General features: G+C 35.4%; 1 protein-coding gene across 3 annotated transcripts in view; it reads left to right on the plus strand.

Moving 5' to 3' along the window:
* The first annotated feature begins 388 nt into the window (after positions 1–388).
* Slc12a1 (solute carrier family 12 member 1) overlaps positions 389–16,796 on the plus strand; it is an 82,531-nt gene continuing 66,123 nt past the window's right edge. For 2 of the 3 annotated variants that reach the window (XM_026391180.2, XM_026391181.2), the window contains exons 1-3: positions 389–808; positions 11,176–11,310; positions 11,484–11,559. In XM_026391180.2, coding sequence (XP_026246965.2) covers positions 389–808; positions 11,176–11,310; positions 11,484–11,559 — 631 coding nt within the window. Of the gene's footprint in view, positions 809–11,175; positions 11,311–11,483; positions 11,560–16,261; positions 16,358–16,796 lie in introns of all 3 variants that reach the window. The other variant, XM_077799616.1, reaches the window with a different exon arrangement.

Here is a 16,796-nt window from a genome sequence, read left to right on the forward strand (position 1 = left end):
TGTTTGCTGAAGCAAGTCCTCAGTTATTTATTATAGGATTTAATTGCTCAGGTGACAAAGGTTTCCACAGAAGTGATTTTTAGTGAAATGAACTTAAGATTGTATGTCTTGAAAAAGAAAACCCTTCCCTCATTCCCCAACCCTACTCCAATATATTTGTATTCTTTGAAACAAGTTTAATTTTCTTTTTCAATGACAGCTTTGAAGAACATTCTGAAGATTATTTAGGAGACAATATATCAAGAATCTATTTATTGAGTTCATCTAGAACAAAAGCCAACAGCTACCTAATGTAACCACATTAGAGTTTGTTTTGAGGCAGAAATTTATAGTTTCTTTCTTTTTTCTTTTTTGTAGATAGCTTAGTCCAAGAAATCCATTTTGGAAGATGTCATTGAACAACTCTTCCAATGTATTTCTGGATTCAGTGCCCAGTAATACCAATCGCTTTCAAGTCAATGTCATAAATGAGAACCATGAAAACACTGCAACTGTGAATGACAACAGGGACCCGCCACATTATGAAGAAACCTCTTTTGGGGATGAAGCCCAGAACAGATTGAGAATCAGCTTTAGGCCTGGGAATCAGGAGTGTTATGACAATTTCCTCCAAAATGGAGAAACTGCTAAGACAGATGCCAGTTTTCATGTCTACGATTCTCACACAAACACATACTACTTGCAAACCTTTGGCCATAACACCATGGATGCTGTTCCCAAGATAGAATACTACCGCAACACTGGCAGCGTCAGTGGGCCCAAGGTCAACCGACCCAGCCTGCTTGAGATTCACGAGCAACTGGCAAAGGTAAGCTTGAAACTATAGGTAAGTGTCCTCCCTATTCATGCCTCCAGGTCATTTCCTTCTCTTTAATAATACTCTGCAATGTGAAAGAATCAAACGTAGAGGTCTGTTCCAGACCATCTATCTTACTTACACACTGTCCCTAGTTCCCCATAACCAGCAAATGCACAAAGAGTGCTTCACAAATGTTTGCTGACTTGGGATAGAGAGCTAAAGAATGAACTCTGAAAGTTAGGCAGTAAGTCACATCTTGTTTACAATTATAGATATTCAGTTCACACTTAGTTAAACATGTCGAACTGAATACTAAACTGCTTCCACCTCAGAACTAATTCATCCAAACCAATTGTTTTTTTAAAAAAATTACTATGGTTGCTATATTTTCATTAAGGGGTACCAGCCTCCAGTGGGCATGGGTTATTTTTTTTTATTCTTTAAAGAAATAGCAGAAATTTATGATTCAGCATTTATCCCTTCCTCTTCAAAACTTTGCCTGAGGCTCCCGAATGCACCTACACATATAAAAGTAACTGAATTCAATTTAAGTACAGAGGCAGCAGAAGCGAATAAACTTTTCATTATTTCAGAAATGTATCCAGGGCTCCCAAATCTGCTAGAAGTATGAAGCAGCACTGTTTCTAACCCTGTAGCACATCATTTGGAAGCTTAGTATATTTCCTCTTTTATAACTTGCTCTAAGATATATAGATGGACTTTACCCTCCTGCTGCTCTATTACACAGTTTGCAATGACTACCATTCTTTATGGGACTTAATTTTCTATAATTATTATAATTAGATTCACATATTCAATTGACATTGAATGTAGTTTACTCTTGCTCAAGTTTTGAGAAGAAAAAAAGAACAGCTGGAACAATTTCTCTTATATTCATCCCATCCATTCAAAAATTCTTTAAAAAAATTTTTTTTGTCATCAATGGACTTTATTTTATTTATTTATATGTGGTGCTGAGAATCAAACTCAGTGCCTCACACATACTAGGCAAGTGCTCTACCACTGAGCCACAGCCCTAGTCCTCAAAAATTCTTTTAATTAAATGATTAGCCAATACCAATCGAGAGATTCTAGGAATACTGCTGTCAGGAAAAATGTTAATAAAGGAGAAGATCTCCTTTTAGTTTCTGCTTGTCCTTCTTTCCACAGGAATACACATCTCCCTGAGCTGCTTAGATACCCAACTTTGGGACCTACTACTTCCTGAGGAGGAGCTCATGTTCTTAACTCTGCTCCCTCATCCTCGCCCCATACAAAGAAGACACAAAGAGTTTCCAAGATGCAGAGAGGGCTGAAAGAGGAATCTAGGGCAAGAGATTTCAATTTATAGGAAGCAGCAAAATGAACCAAACCCCCCCCCATCTAAAAAAAAAAAAAAAACCCTGAAGTTCTATCTTACCATACTCTACTATAATACACATAATTTTTAAAGCTGCCTCTTTCGTTAAAGTTGGTACCAGAATTTAAATATTCTCATCTATCCATTTCCTTATTTACAACAAAAGAAAATAAGATATTAACCCCCATGAGAAAGGAAATGGAGTAAACTCACATTTTTCTTAGGACTGACATTCCAGAGACAGAAAAATAGCTTATTTATAATCTCTAAGCCATAGCTTATGTAAAACTTTAAATAAAGAGAGAAAAGCTCCGAAGGACTATTTTCTTAGCAAAACATCTAAATGATCACACAGTAGGAGAATTACAGCTGCATTTGACAGATTTGGGATATTATAAATTAGTTTTAAGCTTGATGCCCCGAATGTTCATTTTGAATTAGTAAAAAAAATACTTTTTGATGAACTTCACCCTCTCTTGAGGGAATCTCAACTTGATTAAATCATGTAGAAGTATCCACATAGTCAAGTATGGAGTAAAATTTAAATGCAAACACAGAATCTTCAGCAGGCACATTCCTGCAGCCAGGACATTCTAGTGTCACTGAAGTTCTATGGACCAGTCTGCTTCTCCACACTTGCTGCTTTGTGCTCTCCATCCATGGCAGACAAAGCAGTCTGGGTCTTTTTTTTTTTTTTTTTTGATTATTGGTTATTCAAAACATTACAAAGATTGCAGAATCACATCGTTACACATCCACATTTTTACATAATGCCACAATAGTAACTGTTGTATTCTGCTACCTTTCCTATCCTCTACTATCCTCCCTCCCCTCAGTCTGCGTCTTATTCAGGTTCTTCTCTTCTTTCCTGTTAATAAAATTGACCACCTACTCCCTGTTTTCTCTCCCTCAAAAAAGAGAAGAAGACCTACAATATATTTTATCTATGATGCCACTTCCTTGATACTTTTTATGGTAATTCCTCAAATCACAAGAATAAGTGATTTATAGAATGAACATATTATGTAATGTTTATTCAATAATATATTCATTCTATAATACTCACTTTACAGATTTTGTATGCAAAAATATAAACAATAGTATTTAATTATTTAAAAATGGAAAGCAACTAGCATAGTATATGTTAGGCAATATTTTTTGTATTCATGATTATAATGTTTTCCAAAGCCATACAGCAATGCTACATCCATACTGAAAGGTGTAACATATTTAGTCAGGAAACCAGTTAGATTTTGTGCAAATCCTGGTTAAAATTTACAAGTCAGGCCAGGCGTGATGGTGCATGCCTGTAATCCTAGTGGTTCAGGAGGCTGAGGCAGGAGATTTGTGAGTTCAAAGCCAGCTTCAGCAACTTAGCAAAGTGCTAAACTGTCTCTAAATAAAATATGAAAAAGGGCTGGGGACGTGTCTCAGTGGTTAAACGCTCCTGGGTTCAATCCCTGGTACAAAAAAAAAGAATCCATGTTAGAAAGAAAATTATGTGACAAAAGTTGTCCTAATAGGTAAAATTACAAACAGTTGTGAAAGACATTATTCTAAGTATCTGCCTTAAATGAAACTCCAGTTGTGATAGATATTGACAGAATTTGTAGTCTCAATGATTTGAGATCATAGTTGAAAAAAATCCTTTAAATTTTCTATGTAGTAAAGGGTAAAATGTCTATATTGGTAGCTATGAATTATAGATTTCTGAAAACTCTAGTTAAAAGCAGAGAAAAAGACCTGTCCATTACTTGTTCTGCAATATTGTACAAGCTACATAACTTGTACTTATCTTGAAAATGCTTATGAATATTAGCTTATAAGCATATAAAGTCTAGCACACCAACACAATGGGCAGGAAGTCAATAAATATTTGTATTTCTAACTAACTTTCTGTCTGTATTCTTTTTTCAAACATGCATGGGGACCTATTTTACTCGTTCTGTACTCTGCTGTTTTCACCAAGCAATATACTTTGGAGATCTTTCCGTATCAAAACATATATAATGATTATTTGGCATCTGGCAAGGTTTACTCTAGTATTTTTGCTTTGTAAAGAGAATTTTGTTTTCAATATCCAGCCTCATTCTTGTGGGCACGTTTTCATAAACAATCCCTAACTATAGGGCTAACTGAAATGAAACTTCTTTTTAGCCTAACTAATCACCATTTCTGTTAGTTTTTCAGTAAAATATAATTATAAAGGATTCAGCAAAACTATTTAGCCCTCCTATCAAAGCCATGTGTTCTAATGTCATTGAAATCAATTATGGAAAGTATAGAATACTATAATATTATAAAAATTAGAATGAAAGGTTATTCTTAAGGAAGCCAACTGTATACAAACTGTGCCAAATGAAAACCAATGGAATGGCTTCACATTTGGGGCATCAGTCTGTTTGCAATTAAAAATAATTTGTAATAAAAGTATTAAGATTAACTATAGTGTAATAATAACCAACATTTAACTGAGAGTTCTCTATGTGTTAGACACCATGCTCACACTTGAAAAATTATTTCAATGTTTATACCGATCCCTCAAAATAGATACTATTATTGTTGCCATTTTATGGAAGTTGAAAAGTTTTATCTAATGCTATGGTCTTTTAGAAAAGTAAACAAAGATTTAGATCAGTAAGCTTCCAAGGTCAAGAAGCTGAGGTCACATGGCTGCAAGTAGAACCCATGATGTCTTGACTCCAGAGTCCATGCTCTATATCACCGCTCTCCAGGGTCAGTCTGCTCTCCAGTGGCACATTGCTTTGGCTAATTCAACTGCCACATAGAATGATGGGACTCAGGCACAATGAAAAAAATCTTACATCAGTCACGAGGAGCTGACCAAGTCTTAATTCATTCCTTGTTTCTAGCTGGTACCGACAGATATATTACTTCTACTGAATTAATTACAGGTCTCAATCATTTTCATTGTCATCATCAAAAGCATTTATTAGTCATTTATTTACAAGAGCTGCTACGTAAAGTGAGTTGAAGAGATTTGACCTATATTCTCTGGAATTTTATCATATAAGTCAAATGACATTGTTATGGCTAAAAATAAAGGACAGGTAATCAAGCCAAATATTAAACCACATAAATCAGTGTATTAAATACTTAGACAAATAACAATGTACAAATGTTTTCTCTAGAGAATAATCTTTTCTAAAAGTGTTTTCAAATTCAAATTTGGAACTTCAGCATTCAAATTGGGGATATCCAAAATTAAAAATAATCACTAAACTAACAATAGTCGAAGAAAATAGTCATTAAAATTGATGCCTTAAAGGGCAGTGATGATCAGAGGCCACTCCTAAAATATTTGCTGGAGTGCAACTCTGTAAAAAAGAGTTCCTTCTGATACTTATTAGAGTTTCTAAGTACCCAAGGCCAGTTTCCTGGGAGCTCTTGCTATTAAAATAATCTGTGAAAAAAAATGATTAATTTCCCATTATTTATACATAGTTTAGTAATAAATAATGGGTAGAGTGAGAGTTCTCTTAAAAGTATACTTGGAAAATATTTTTAAAACGTTCAATTTTCTTTTTCATATGCCAGTTTATTGCATATAGTCAACTTTCTGCTTAAGTTATCAAAAACAAGTCAGTTTATGTATGAAATATGTTTTCAGATACAGCAAAAATGCTATGATTATAAATTGTGACTCTTGGTGGTGATTTAGAGGCATAGTTTATAGTACCTTAAAACAAGAAAAAGAAACGCTATCATTTTCACCATTTAAAATACACTCCTTTATCACAAATGAGTAAAAAATGTATAATCATAATAATATTGCTCAATAAGATATGAAATATAGTTAGAACCATACTTTTTTTTTTAATTCTGAGATGAACCTTAGGACTCTGGTTCTTACTTGGATTGGTTTTAAAATAATCCTGTGGCAGGGGAGTGAGGGATTTAGAAGGGATAGATTCATCATATGTTGATAATTATTGAAGCTGAGTAATATGTACATGAGATTTATTATATTATTCTCTATACTTCTTCATATGCTTAAATAATAAAAGAAAATTTAAAACAATGGGGGATCATCTAGGACTAAATATTTATGAGAATTCTATCACCTTGAGATTAAAGCTCAAAGCTGGAGAGCATGTATAAGTAGCAAACTTCCCTAATTGGAATTTAAAGAATAAATATATTTAATTTCCTCTGTTTTGATGATATGTACAAAGACATTTTTAGAGAAACTGAAGACACACATTATATATTAAATAAAATAATCTGTCATTATCTGGAAGAATTCATTAGTGATCTGTCCCTTAAACTGCATGTGATTGAAGCCTCACCAGTTTATTGATATTGGAAGAGGAAAAATCTTTTATCAAACACTCTTTCTTTTTTAAAGGTGTATTTAGTGCTTTAGGGGAAAACAAAAAAACCTTACCTGTAAAACTCTCAGTAAATAAATAATCCTTCCCTAAAGCTATATAATTTAAAATGCATTTACAAAAGGTTATGGGTCATCATTTATGCTAATGGAGTGTGAACAAACAAATTAATTCAAAGTATAAAGGAAAAAAACTGGTTTCAGGGTGCAATCATAAAACTTTTGATCTCTGAGACTTTGATTTCAAGAATATATACCAGGGGCTGGGGATGTGGCTCAAGTGGTAGCGCGCTCGCCTGGCATGCGTGCGGCCCGGGTTCGATCCTCAGCACCACATACCAACAAAGATGTTGTGTCGGCCGAAAACTAAAAAATAAATATTAAAAAAATTCAAAAAAAAAAAAAAAAAGAATATATACCAGCCAGGAGTCTATGAGCCACTGGGCATAGTTCATAGCCATCAAGGCCCCACAAACCCTCAGCCCAAAGTCAGGTACAGTATTTTGATGATGCTTTGAGTTTATCAAGGAGGCGTTTATTAAAGAGTGAGACGAAGTTTAGCTTTGCCATGTTAGAACAGAAAGGTGGCAGACATAGAGGAATGATTTTGCCTTAGAGTAAATTATTTCCAGATAAGATTTTCAGAAAACCCATTGGATTTATTCTCATTGGCAGCTTCCAAGAAAAGCTAAGCAACTTACTGGAAGACACGCCCTAAATTAATTGCACTGTCAAAGCTAGATTCCAAGTTTCCTAGTTTATAAGATGTAGGATTTTTCAGCTCCAACAGTAGAGTAAGCAATGAAAATGGCATCTGTGCTTGTATTTATACTATCAAACCTTACTAGTGGGGGAAAAAGTATGCATTCAGGTCCCCCCCTCCATCGCCCCCAATAGTATACATAATATAAATGTATTTAAAACTTTGAAACTTCAGCAGGTTACAATATTTACCTAAAGGAGACTAGAAACCCTACATTGGCTCTATTTTTGAATAATTTAGAAAATGATTGCTTTACTGACTTCCACATGTGCTGGTTTTTCTGTCATGCCCTCATAGAAAATTCGTTTTACATCATATTGTGACGTTCTAAAGATAAATTAAAAAACTGTTAACTAAACTGTGACCAGGAAGGGCATCCATCAAGAAGAAATGTTCATTTAAGGGAAATGTTAAATATCCTATTCATCCTGAAGCTGACTTTGTATTTTTTTCAGTCATTGGTATTCTCATTGATCCAGACCTAAGGGTCACAGTCGCTTTTGGTATTCATCAGAGAGCAGAGCAATTTCTTGGACCAAATCCTCAAGTTCAGTTTTAGTCAGAAAATATGGTTCTAGTCCCAAGACTGCCTTTAAAAAACAAGTGACTGAGACTATGTCTCATGGGGTCTCCAATTAATCCAGGCAAAGAAAGTCACCTTCTTCCTGAATGAATATCTGCTGATGATCTGGTCACGAGACACTTGATTCGCTAGAACACTGATAATTTTTTTGGAAATTGTTTTTAAATTAAGTGAAATAAATTAATCCCCTAACCAAATAATGTCTTCAACATTCATGGATATTTTAACACATTCCTAAATTTCCTGCCTTTAATGATTATAAATTTCAGTTATAAAGAGAGTTACGTTTGACCCATGTAGCTGCTGCATCTATAGAATTTGTTAAGAAAAAAATAGAGTTTGTATTAAATTGAAAATAACATCAAATGTTTCATCCAAAATTGACTGCATTGTATAGATCTTTGTTGTCCAATATGGTAGCCATTAACTACTTGTGACTAGTGAACAACAGAAATGTCAGTAATGCAAGCCAAAATGTGTTGTCATGGAAAATATACCCCATATTCAAAGACTTACTATAAAAAGAATACATAAAATATCTTATGAATATTTTCTTATGCTGATTATATGTTTAAATAATACTTTATATTCCATTAAATAAAATATTGTATTAAAACAATGATTCAGTTCCTTTCCACAAGGTAAGGTGCTACTACTATTAAAATATATTTACATAGCAAATGCTAGAAATATAAAATGTGATTTTCATATTGTATTTAAGAATTAAATACATCTTTAGATTTTTTAAACTCTTTAAAACATAGCTATAGGGGCTGGGAGTATAGCTCAGTGGTAGAGCTCTTGCTTAACATGTACTAGGTGCTAGGTTCAATTCCTGGCTCCAAATATAAATGAATGAATAAATAGATAAAAGTAATTACTAGAAAATTTTGAATTACATACATAACTTGCATTTGTAGCTGGTATAGACCACCAGTTTCTGCCCTGTGAGATTGGCCTCAATTTCTTTGAATGTTATTTATCTCTATTTTACATTGGTCTGAATATATTGGTTTTTCATTATCTATGCAAATAGGAATTGAAGATGCTTAAGATATTACATCAGTAATTCAAAACTAAGTTTTCTTTGTGCTGCTTGTTTTGTGAGATTTTTGTTTGTTTGTGTTTGATACTAGAAATTGAACATCTTACCACTGAGCTACATCTCCAACCCTTTTTATTTTTTATTTTGAGACAGGGCCCTGCTAAGTTGCTCAGGGCCTCACTAAATTGCTGGGGTCATCCCAGAATTTGAGCTCCTCCTACCTCAGCCTCTGGAGTATCTGGGATTACTGGCATGAGCTACCACACCTGGTTTAACTGTTAATTTTAATTTCCTCTATTGTTAAATTTTTTCCCCACTACTGTCAGAAAATAATAAGATGAGCTGACTTGAGATTTATTTTTCTTCCTCTCTCTTTTTAAATGTGGCCTGCACAGAGGAAATGGACTTATAAGGAAGAAAAAGAAAAAGAAATAGGAGATTAGAATGGATAAGAAACTAAGACATCTGATCCCAAGTGGTAGAGATCAGGGAATTTAGATCCACTTTACAGATTCAACATCATTTATTAGGGCCTTTGTATGATAAACCCTTTATTGATGTTGAAGAGCAATGCACACTACTGTCCTTCTCTGAGTCAGTTGTCACAGAGTGACTCCTATCACATTATATTTTATTAGTTATCTAAATGTCACACTAGTATTATGAATAAAGTCTTATGGGGAAGAAAGTTAGGTATGCATTTGTATTTACACAATGAAGGAGAGAACATGCTGGAAGATAAGAAGTCAAATTTCCTGGAATTAAATAGCCCAAATTAGAGTCAGTTTACAATAGTCAGACTAATGGCATGCAAAAGCCCAAAGATCCAAGAGCCCTTGAGTACGCAAGGCCAGAAAGTTAATTATTCCAAAACAAAGTTTTTATAATAAAAACTAAATGTTTACTATACACCAGTCTCATTTTAGAAGGAAAAAATAGTTCCATCAAGTTTTCTTAATGACATCAGAACATAGCATCCTAGGCTTAAGCCAATTTAGAGCCTGGTATGGTGGCACACCCCTGTAACCCTAGCAACTCAGGAGGCTGAGGCAGGAGGATGGGAAGTTCAAGGCTAGCTTGGGCAACTAAGTGAGACCCTGTCTCAAAATAAAATAAAAAAAGGATGAGGATGTAGCTCAGGGATACAGAACCCTCAGGTTCAATACTTAGTTCCAAAAAAAAAAAAAAAAAATAGAAACAACACCCGCTTCTCTCCCAAAAAGAAAAAAAACAACAATTTATATAACTAAACTAAAATAAAATTATCCCATAATAATGATAATTCAGTCCTGGATCAAAGGGGCTTCTTCAGTGATTTCAAAACTGGTACTGGAAAAGTTGCTTTGGGGAAGCTCAGTGAGATGTAGTTTACTGAGTAAAGAGCCAAGCAGGTGCTAGATAGACTAAATTAACTAGAAGCATCTGAAATTATTCAAAGTCATATCTAGAAGAGCTATTGGAGATAGAGAGCTTTTTGTTTTTTTTAACTTGAAACAGATATTTTCTCCCCATTGAACTCAGAGGTTATCACTCTAGAAAGGAAGTTGTGTTTTTTTTTCTTTCTCAAATTAGGTCATAGAAAAAAATGCATAAAGGTTTTAATCATTATTTTATACTACTTAGTTTTTATTCTTAGCAAATCTTTCTGGTAGTTAGTTGGTCATGAGACCTTTTACCCTCTACACAAAGCTAGTATACTCAACAATTATCAGACACATCAAACCTGTAAGAAACTAGTCTTGCATGTGGCTTTTTTGTTTTGTTTTTTCCACTGAATCCTCTTAAAGACCTTCTGAGTTTTATTGTCTTTATTGTCATTATCTTGGGTGATTAAAATGGAGCATGGGGAAAGAATTCCAGATACTCTGCAGTACTGAGGAAAGTTATTTTTCTGGTCCTTCCAACAAGCTGCCCCAAAGATGCTAGTTTAGTCTTACTAGGCTTCCTTCCTTTCATCTCTTCTCTTTGTTCCTTTTTTTGTTTTAACTTATCATATTTAAGGACATAATCTCATTAGTGGGAGGACCATCTAGGTTCCTTCCATTCACCACCCCTGTAGGTTTAGCCTAAAAGTCACTGACTAAAGGAACACATCAGCTGGGCAGGGGGAGGTGAGAGTGAGCTACAGGGTGAGCTATTTTGCTAAAATGACCAGAATGTTTTTGGTTTTGTCTTGTCTAAAGTTTCGTGTGAATTGTTTTGATTTGCCTTTGAAAGCTTTATGGAATCATTTGTTTGTTGACTTCGATATTTTTACTCTCTGTAAAAATGCAGAATGTGACAGTGGCCCCAGGTTCAGTTGACAGGGTTGCTAATGGCGATGGGATGCCTGGAGATGAACAAGCAGAAAACAAGGAGGAAGAAGATACAACTGGTGTCGTGAAGTTTGGATGGGTGAAAGGTGTGCTGGTGAGAAAGCTCCTGTGTTTACAAATGAAAACCATCCACTCTATGATCTAGTGTCACTTAATCACTCTATGATTAATTGTCAGCAAGGCCTGAACACTAGAATTACAAACATGACTGAATTTTGCCCCATATTTGCTTCTCATGTCTCTTCAATGTCCCTTTTTTACTCACAGGTAAGATGCATGCTGAATATCTGGGGAGTCATGCTCTTCATTCGCCTCTCCTGGATTGTTGGAGAAGCTGGAATTGGTAAGCATTGTCCTCCTCCTAAATGATTTTTTTAAGTAACTTTTATTGATTGATTGATGGATTTATGTGGTGCTGAGGATCGAACCCAGTGCCTCACATGTGCTCTACCCCTGAGCCACAACTTCAATCCCTAAATAATTTTTGATGTAAATTATAAACCCAGTGAGCAACTTGGTTTCACCTTTAATACCACATGTGAGATGAAGGTTACAGAAATTTTTTACACTTGAGCTCCTTTCACTTTGCCTCTTTGACAGTGTTTGTTGGAAAGGACAAGTAAGGAGGTTAGCTCCTGCAAGGCTGGAATTTTCCAAATTGCCATGCAAGTAAATGCTCAAGTCAATCTATCTTTTGATAGAGCTTAAAGCAAAACAGGTACACAAAAGCACATTCATTTTAGATAATAATATTCATATTTTGGGATATATTGACATTTGCCCTTTATTTGCTGAACAAAATCCCTCTTATGATGATTAGCAAAACTTCACTACATGAAAACTACTTGTGGAAAGACTGGTGAAAATGTGACCTAATAAAAGTGCTGAACTGTTGAACATTTTCCAGAGAAAATAATTGTACTACCTTCAGGTACCAGCAGTGAGAAAACAAAGGTTAATAAGATATTACCCGATATAAGCTTAAAATGATGGAGGAAATGACTAAGATCATGTCTATAACTGATGTTATTTTTTTTTCTAAATGGGAAAATGGAAGACATGGATATTATTCTAGGAGTGATTATTTAAGCTTTTAAATTGCTGTGTTCCATTTAAAATATGTCTTCTGGCAAATCTTTTTTGTTGAGAGCATATTATTAAGATTTGTATAAAAAATTTATTTGAATGTTATCAAAGGTTCTGATTTAATGTAATAAAAAGCAATGATGTTTTATTCTGTATATGTGAAATACATTAGAGTCACTTTTGATGGAAGATTTATAAAGCGTGTCAAGAAGTTCAGATGTGCTCTCAGAGACTACTCCAGAAGGTATCTCAATTCATGTTTAAAAAGTAGTTAGTGACTGCTGCCTTTGCTCCTCAAAACTCATACAGAACCACCAGAAGACTAACTCAAAAGAGAGAGCTAAGCTGTAAATTGAAAAAGTGGAACCAGTTCCCACAGTTTTTCCATGTTTCATGTTTGGCAACTGCTAAGTTCCTGACAAAGGGCTGCTTGCCGGTTTTATGATGCATATCAAATGAACGCGTACAGCCGCAGGGTCCAAAATAAGTATATGCTGTTCCATGGAAAATCTGCATCTTAATATTGCCAAGGTTTTGCTCCAGGGTTTCATGCAAAATTAGGTTTTTAAGGGCAGTTTAGTAACTTATTGAGATCATCAAGAAACATTACTTTGTTTGGAGGTGTGAGAGTAGCCAAGGGCAAGAGTAATTCTTTTTAATGCAACTTATTTAACAGCCATATGTTTGGGCAATAATCTGAACTTTAATCAGATCTTACATTACTCTTCACAGCCCGATTTCAAGTTTCTTACAAAATTGTAAAATATGAAGAATCTTGTTTTCTGCTGAACAGTTTATTATACTTTCAGACATTAGCGTTGTTTAATAAGGGTATATTACTAAAGGTGTTTAAATCACATATTCGAAGTGATTGGAGTTCTACCCAATCGTTGTTCTGTGAGGCGTTCTTTGAATGGAGGCTTAGGAGCTTTGTTTTGTTTCAATTTTTTCTTTTCTTTCTTTTTTTAATTCTCAGAAAATAGATTTTAGGGAGTAGTAGTAGAAACTTCTTATCAACCACGCTGTTTCACTGGCCTTTGCTGTGAACCTAAAGTTAAATGATTTAAGCCACCATTTATTTCCATTTGGGTTCTCTGTACTGGAAAAGAAAAGAAACAAACACATGTAGTTTCTTCTTGCTTTGGGGGTAGCTTAGAGAAGAAACCCGCCCACAAAATATTCAAGCCCAGATCTTGTGGATAAAGCCAGAAGGAATCTGGAACCAGCAGCAACAGTAGCTACAGCCCTGGGGTAGCCATTCAGGAGCTCTGAGCTTTGACTGCTTTATTCCTAAAAGCAAATGGAAGGAAGGAATGATAATGCCATCTAGCTGTTCTTCTCTGGCTGGGGCGAGATGGTTTCCAATAAACTTACCCATTTGGCAGGGGAGATGAGTGTGAAAAGCAGGCATGACCTGAAGCAAGTCACTTTACCCTGTGAGCTTTACTTCTCATCTAAAATCTAGGGAGCTGGGTTAATTCTTTCCCAATCAGTTCTTTGAAGATAAACCTAAAGGTCCTTGCTGAACAGGCAGACACAAGTTGAGATAAGCTGAGGGTAGCTGAGTCATCTTACTGTAAGGTAGGTAAGAATTATCTGATAAATTAGATTAGAAAATTGCAAAATGCTGGAATTCACTTTTGAAGATCCCAACTCAGTAGGTCCGGGGCATTTTTAATAAGCACCCCAGGCATTTCCTGGAGCAGGTAGTTGGAGGACCACACTCTGAGAAAACAATGAACTGAAAGTTTCCTATGCTGCCTTTCACCCAGGGATTTTATGTGTAATTATGAGAGGAAGAGAAGAAATCCCTCGTTGATTAAGAGTATAAAACATTGTCCTGAGATTTCAAATGGCTTACAGAAATATACATAATATTAAGGAAAAAATTAAGAATTTTGGGAAAAATAGAGGCAAAAGAAAAATATGGATAGGGAAATAATAAATTAGAATAGGTTTAATGCCAAGCAATGCAAACTATATGGTCCTGTTATCATTTCTGGGTATGTTAAACATTCAACCTTAAACTAACTTTCTAAAAACAAAGTCAAGAGAAAAATAATGTGCAGAGGATAAAAATAAATCACATTTACTAGTGCAAGAACCTGAAGCCACATAGTATACAGAAGTGATGCTCTCACCACAGGATCCTTGCAATAGACACAACACATTTAGTGCAACTGTTTCTTAGAAACTCTAGCTTTTAAGAGTCTACAGAGACCAAAGCAGTATAATCCAAGTTTGCAACTTTTGCCCCACAATTAACCTATTGCCACTGCACTTTATCCTCCACAATAGTCTAGAGACTCCTGCTAGATCCACAGTATATCTGGGAGCATCTCAGTATTTCTGCCTTTAATCACTCTCCACTTCCCTTTTATTGGGGCATGGACCAAGACATCCCTGAGGTAAAAGAGCCTAACATCAGCAATTATAGAGCATCTGCTTTGTGTGTGGAAACACCAAACAGTCCAGACCAGACCATTCCCAATGGAACCAGAGGGAGTGCAGAGGCTGTGATCCTACAATCTTCTCCATGAACTCTGGGTCAGCCTCCACTGGACAGGGTATTGTAGGAGAGGGAAATAGTGTTTCCCTCTACTCACTTTAGGTTCATCGACTGTGGCCTTAAAAATTAAACTATTCAAAGCCAGATTAACCAAAAAAAAAAAAAAAAAAAGAAATTTATTAACATGTTCATGGTGCATACACATGAGCACCCCAGTGATAAGTGATTCAAAAGGGCCATTAGAACATGAGCTTGTATATCATCTTAACAAAAGAACAATAAAGCTGTGGGAGGGTGGCCAGATAGAGGAAGGACAGAAACTAAAGACCAGAGACAAAACTTCAGACTCTGCTTAGCCTACAGAAGGCATCACAAGAATGCATAGAACCTTATCTTCCAGTACTCCTCTTCCCGTTTACTTAGCTTCCCACAATTTGCACACCAGAAACCCAAAGTCCTTTTCCTCTATAGGACGTTTACAAATGTATATCCTGCATTTAGGCAAAGAGGAAGAAACAGAGAACTTTTCTGGTGTCCTCTTTTTGTTATTTGTCTTTAATAGAAAAAATTCTTATGCCAAAGCAATATATTCTGGCAAATTCTGTCATCTTTGAGTGTCCTAAAGTAGTCAGGCCTTCCTCCAAATTCTGGCCTCTACCACTTTCTTCCTTTCGTTATGTTCATTAACCTTCTGAACAGTTAGATCTTCAAGGGCAGCTTTTTTCATTTCATATTATTTTTTCTTGAGGCTCTCACACTACCTACCACAAAGCTATATATATATATATATATATATATATATATATATATATATATATATATATAGCTTTTAATAAACAGTAGCCTTTATGACTGTTGCAAATACAGTGAAAAAGCTTGATTATGTACTATGTTCTATGTACTATGGTAGCAACTTAACATATGCATTCTTTCTAACTCAATTGCCATCTTTGGCTCAGAAAATAAGTAGCCTGCCAGAGGTCACACAGCCAGTAAGTTAATGTAGTTTGATTTGATTCTTTCTACCTTACCCGTCTGTCCGATGAACAGTTTGCTATCCTGTATGTAATTTTCCACCCCTACAGGACCAATGTACAAAAAAGAAAGTTAACTAGGAGGAATCACATTTGAGCTACAGTTATATTAATAGCTTGGGATAGTATAGATTTGTTTTTTGTTCTTTGGTTTCTAGAATGTCACTAACCCCAGGGTTCGAATTATATTTTGACCCATTTCAGTTGTTCAGTTGCATGCAACATAGCTTTGCACATTTTAGCTCTTGACAGAAAACTTCAAAGTTGAACATTGATTGATTGATGATTTCTTGGCCAACTTGTGATTCTCAAATGTCGTCCTTCAGTGATGACCTTAGGTTTGTTAGTTTTTAGGCAAATGACCCAATAGATTGTTCCACCATTTAATTTCCTTTATTTTTCCTCTCTCAACTGAGGTCTTGGTGTGATTATCATCGGCTTAGCCGTGACAGTGACTGGTATCACTGGTTTATCCACCTCTGCTATTGCCACAAATGGATATGTCAGAGGAGGTAATTAAACTTGTGACCCGCAACATCATTTGTAAGGTAAAGGCAACACAGGCTCAAATAGCTCACGACTGACCTTTCTGGGAGTGTTTTCAAAGGTAATACAAGTTGGTTCCTTTCTTTCCCTCCCCACCAGCAAAGGGATGCAAGAAAAATGGAGAAGGATTTAACCTTTGTCAAATCCCCAACTTTCTCATTCATGTTCCTCTCAAGCAAGAGAGAAGGTCAAATGTCATGTTTTCTCTTTTCACAGCCAGGGTAGTTTCTCTCCCAGGACACCAGCATAAGTCAACTTTTCCTTTCCAGGGCTGCATTTTAGATTGTGTTTACTTTGGGAAACCATCCTTCATCATAACGAGTGGTTCTCAGACTTGATCTTTATGCCAGGCATACCAGTCTCTCCTCAGCACAAGAAACCCCATTGGGGCCCAAGACATGGACT

This window comes from Urocitellus parryii, chromosome 6 (assembly GCF_045843805.1).
Source record: "Urocitellus parryii isolate mUroPar1 chromosome 6, mUroPar1.hap1, whole genome shotgun sequence".
NCBI classification, from domain to species: Eukaryota; Metazoa; Chordata; class Mammalia; order Rodentia; family Sciuridae; genus Urocitellus; species Urocitellus parryii.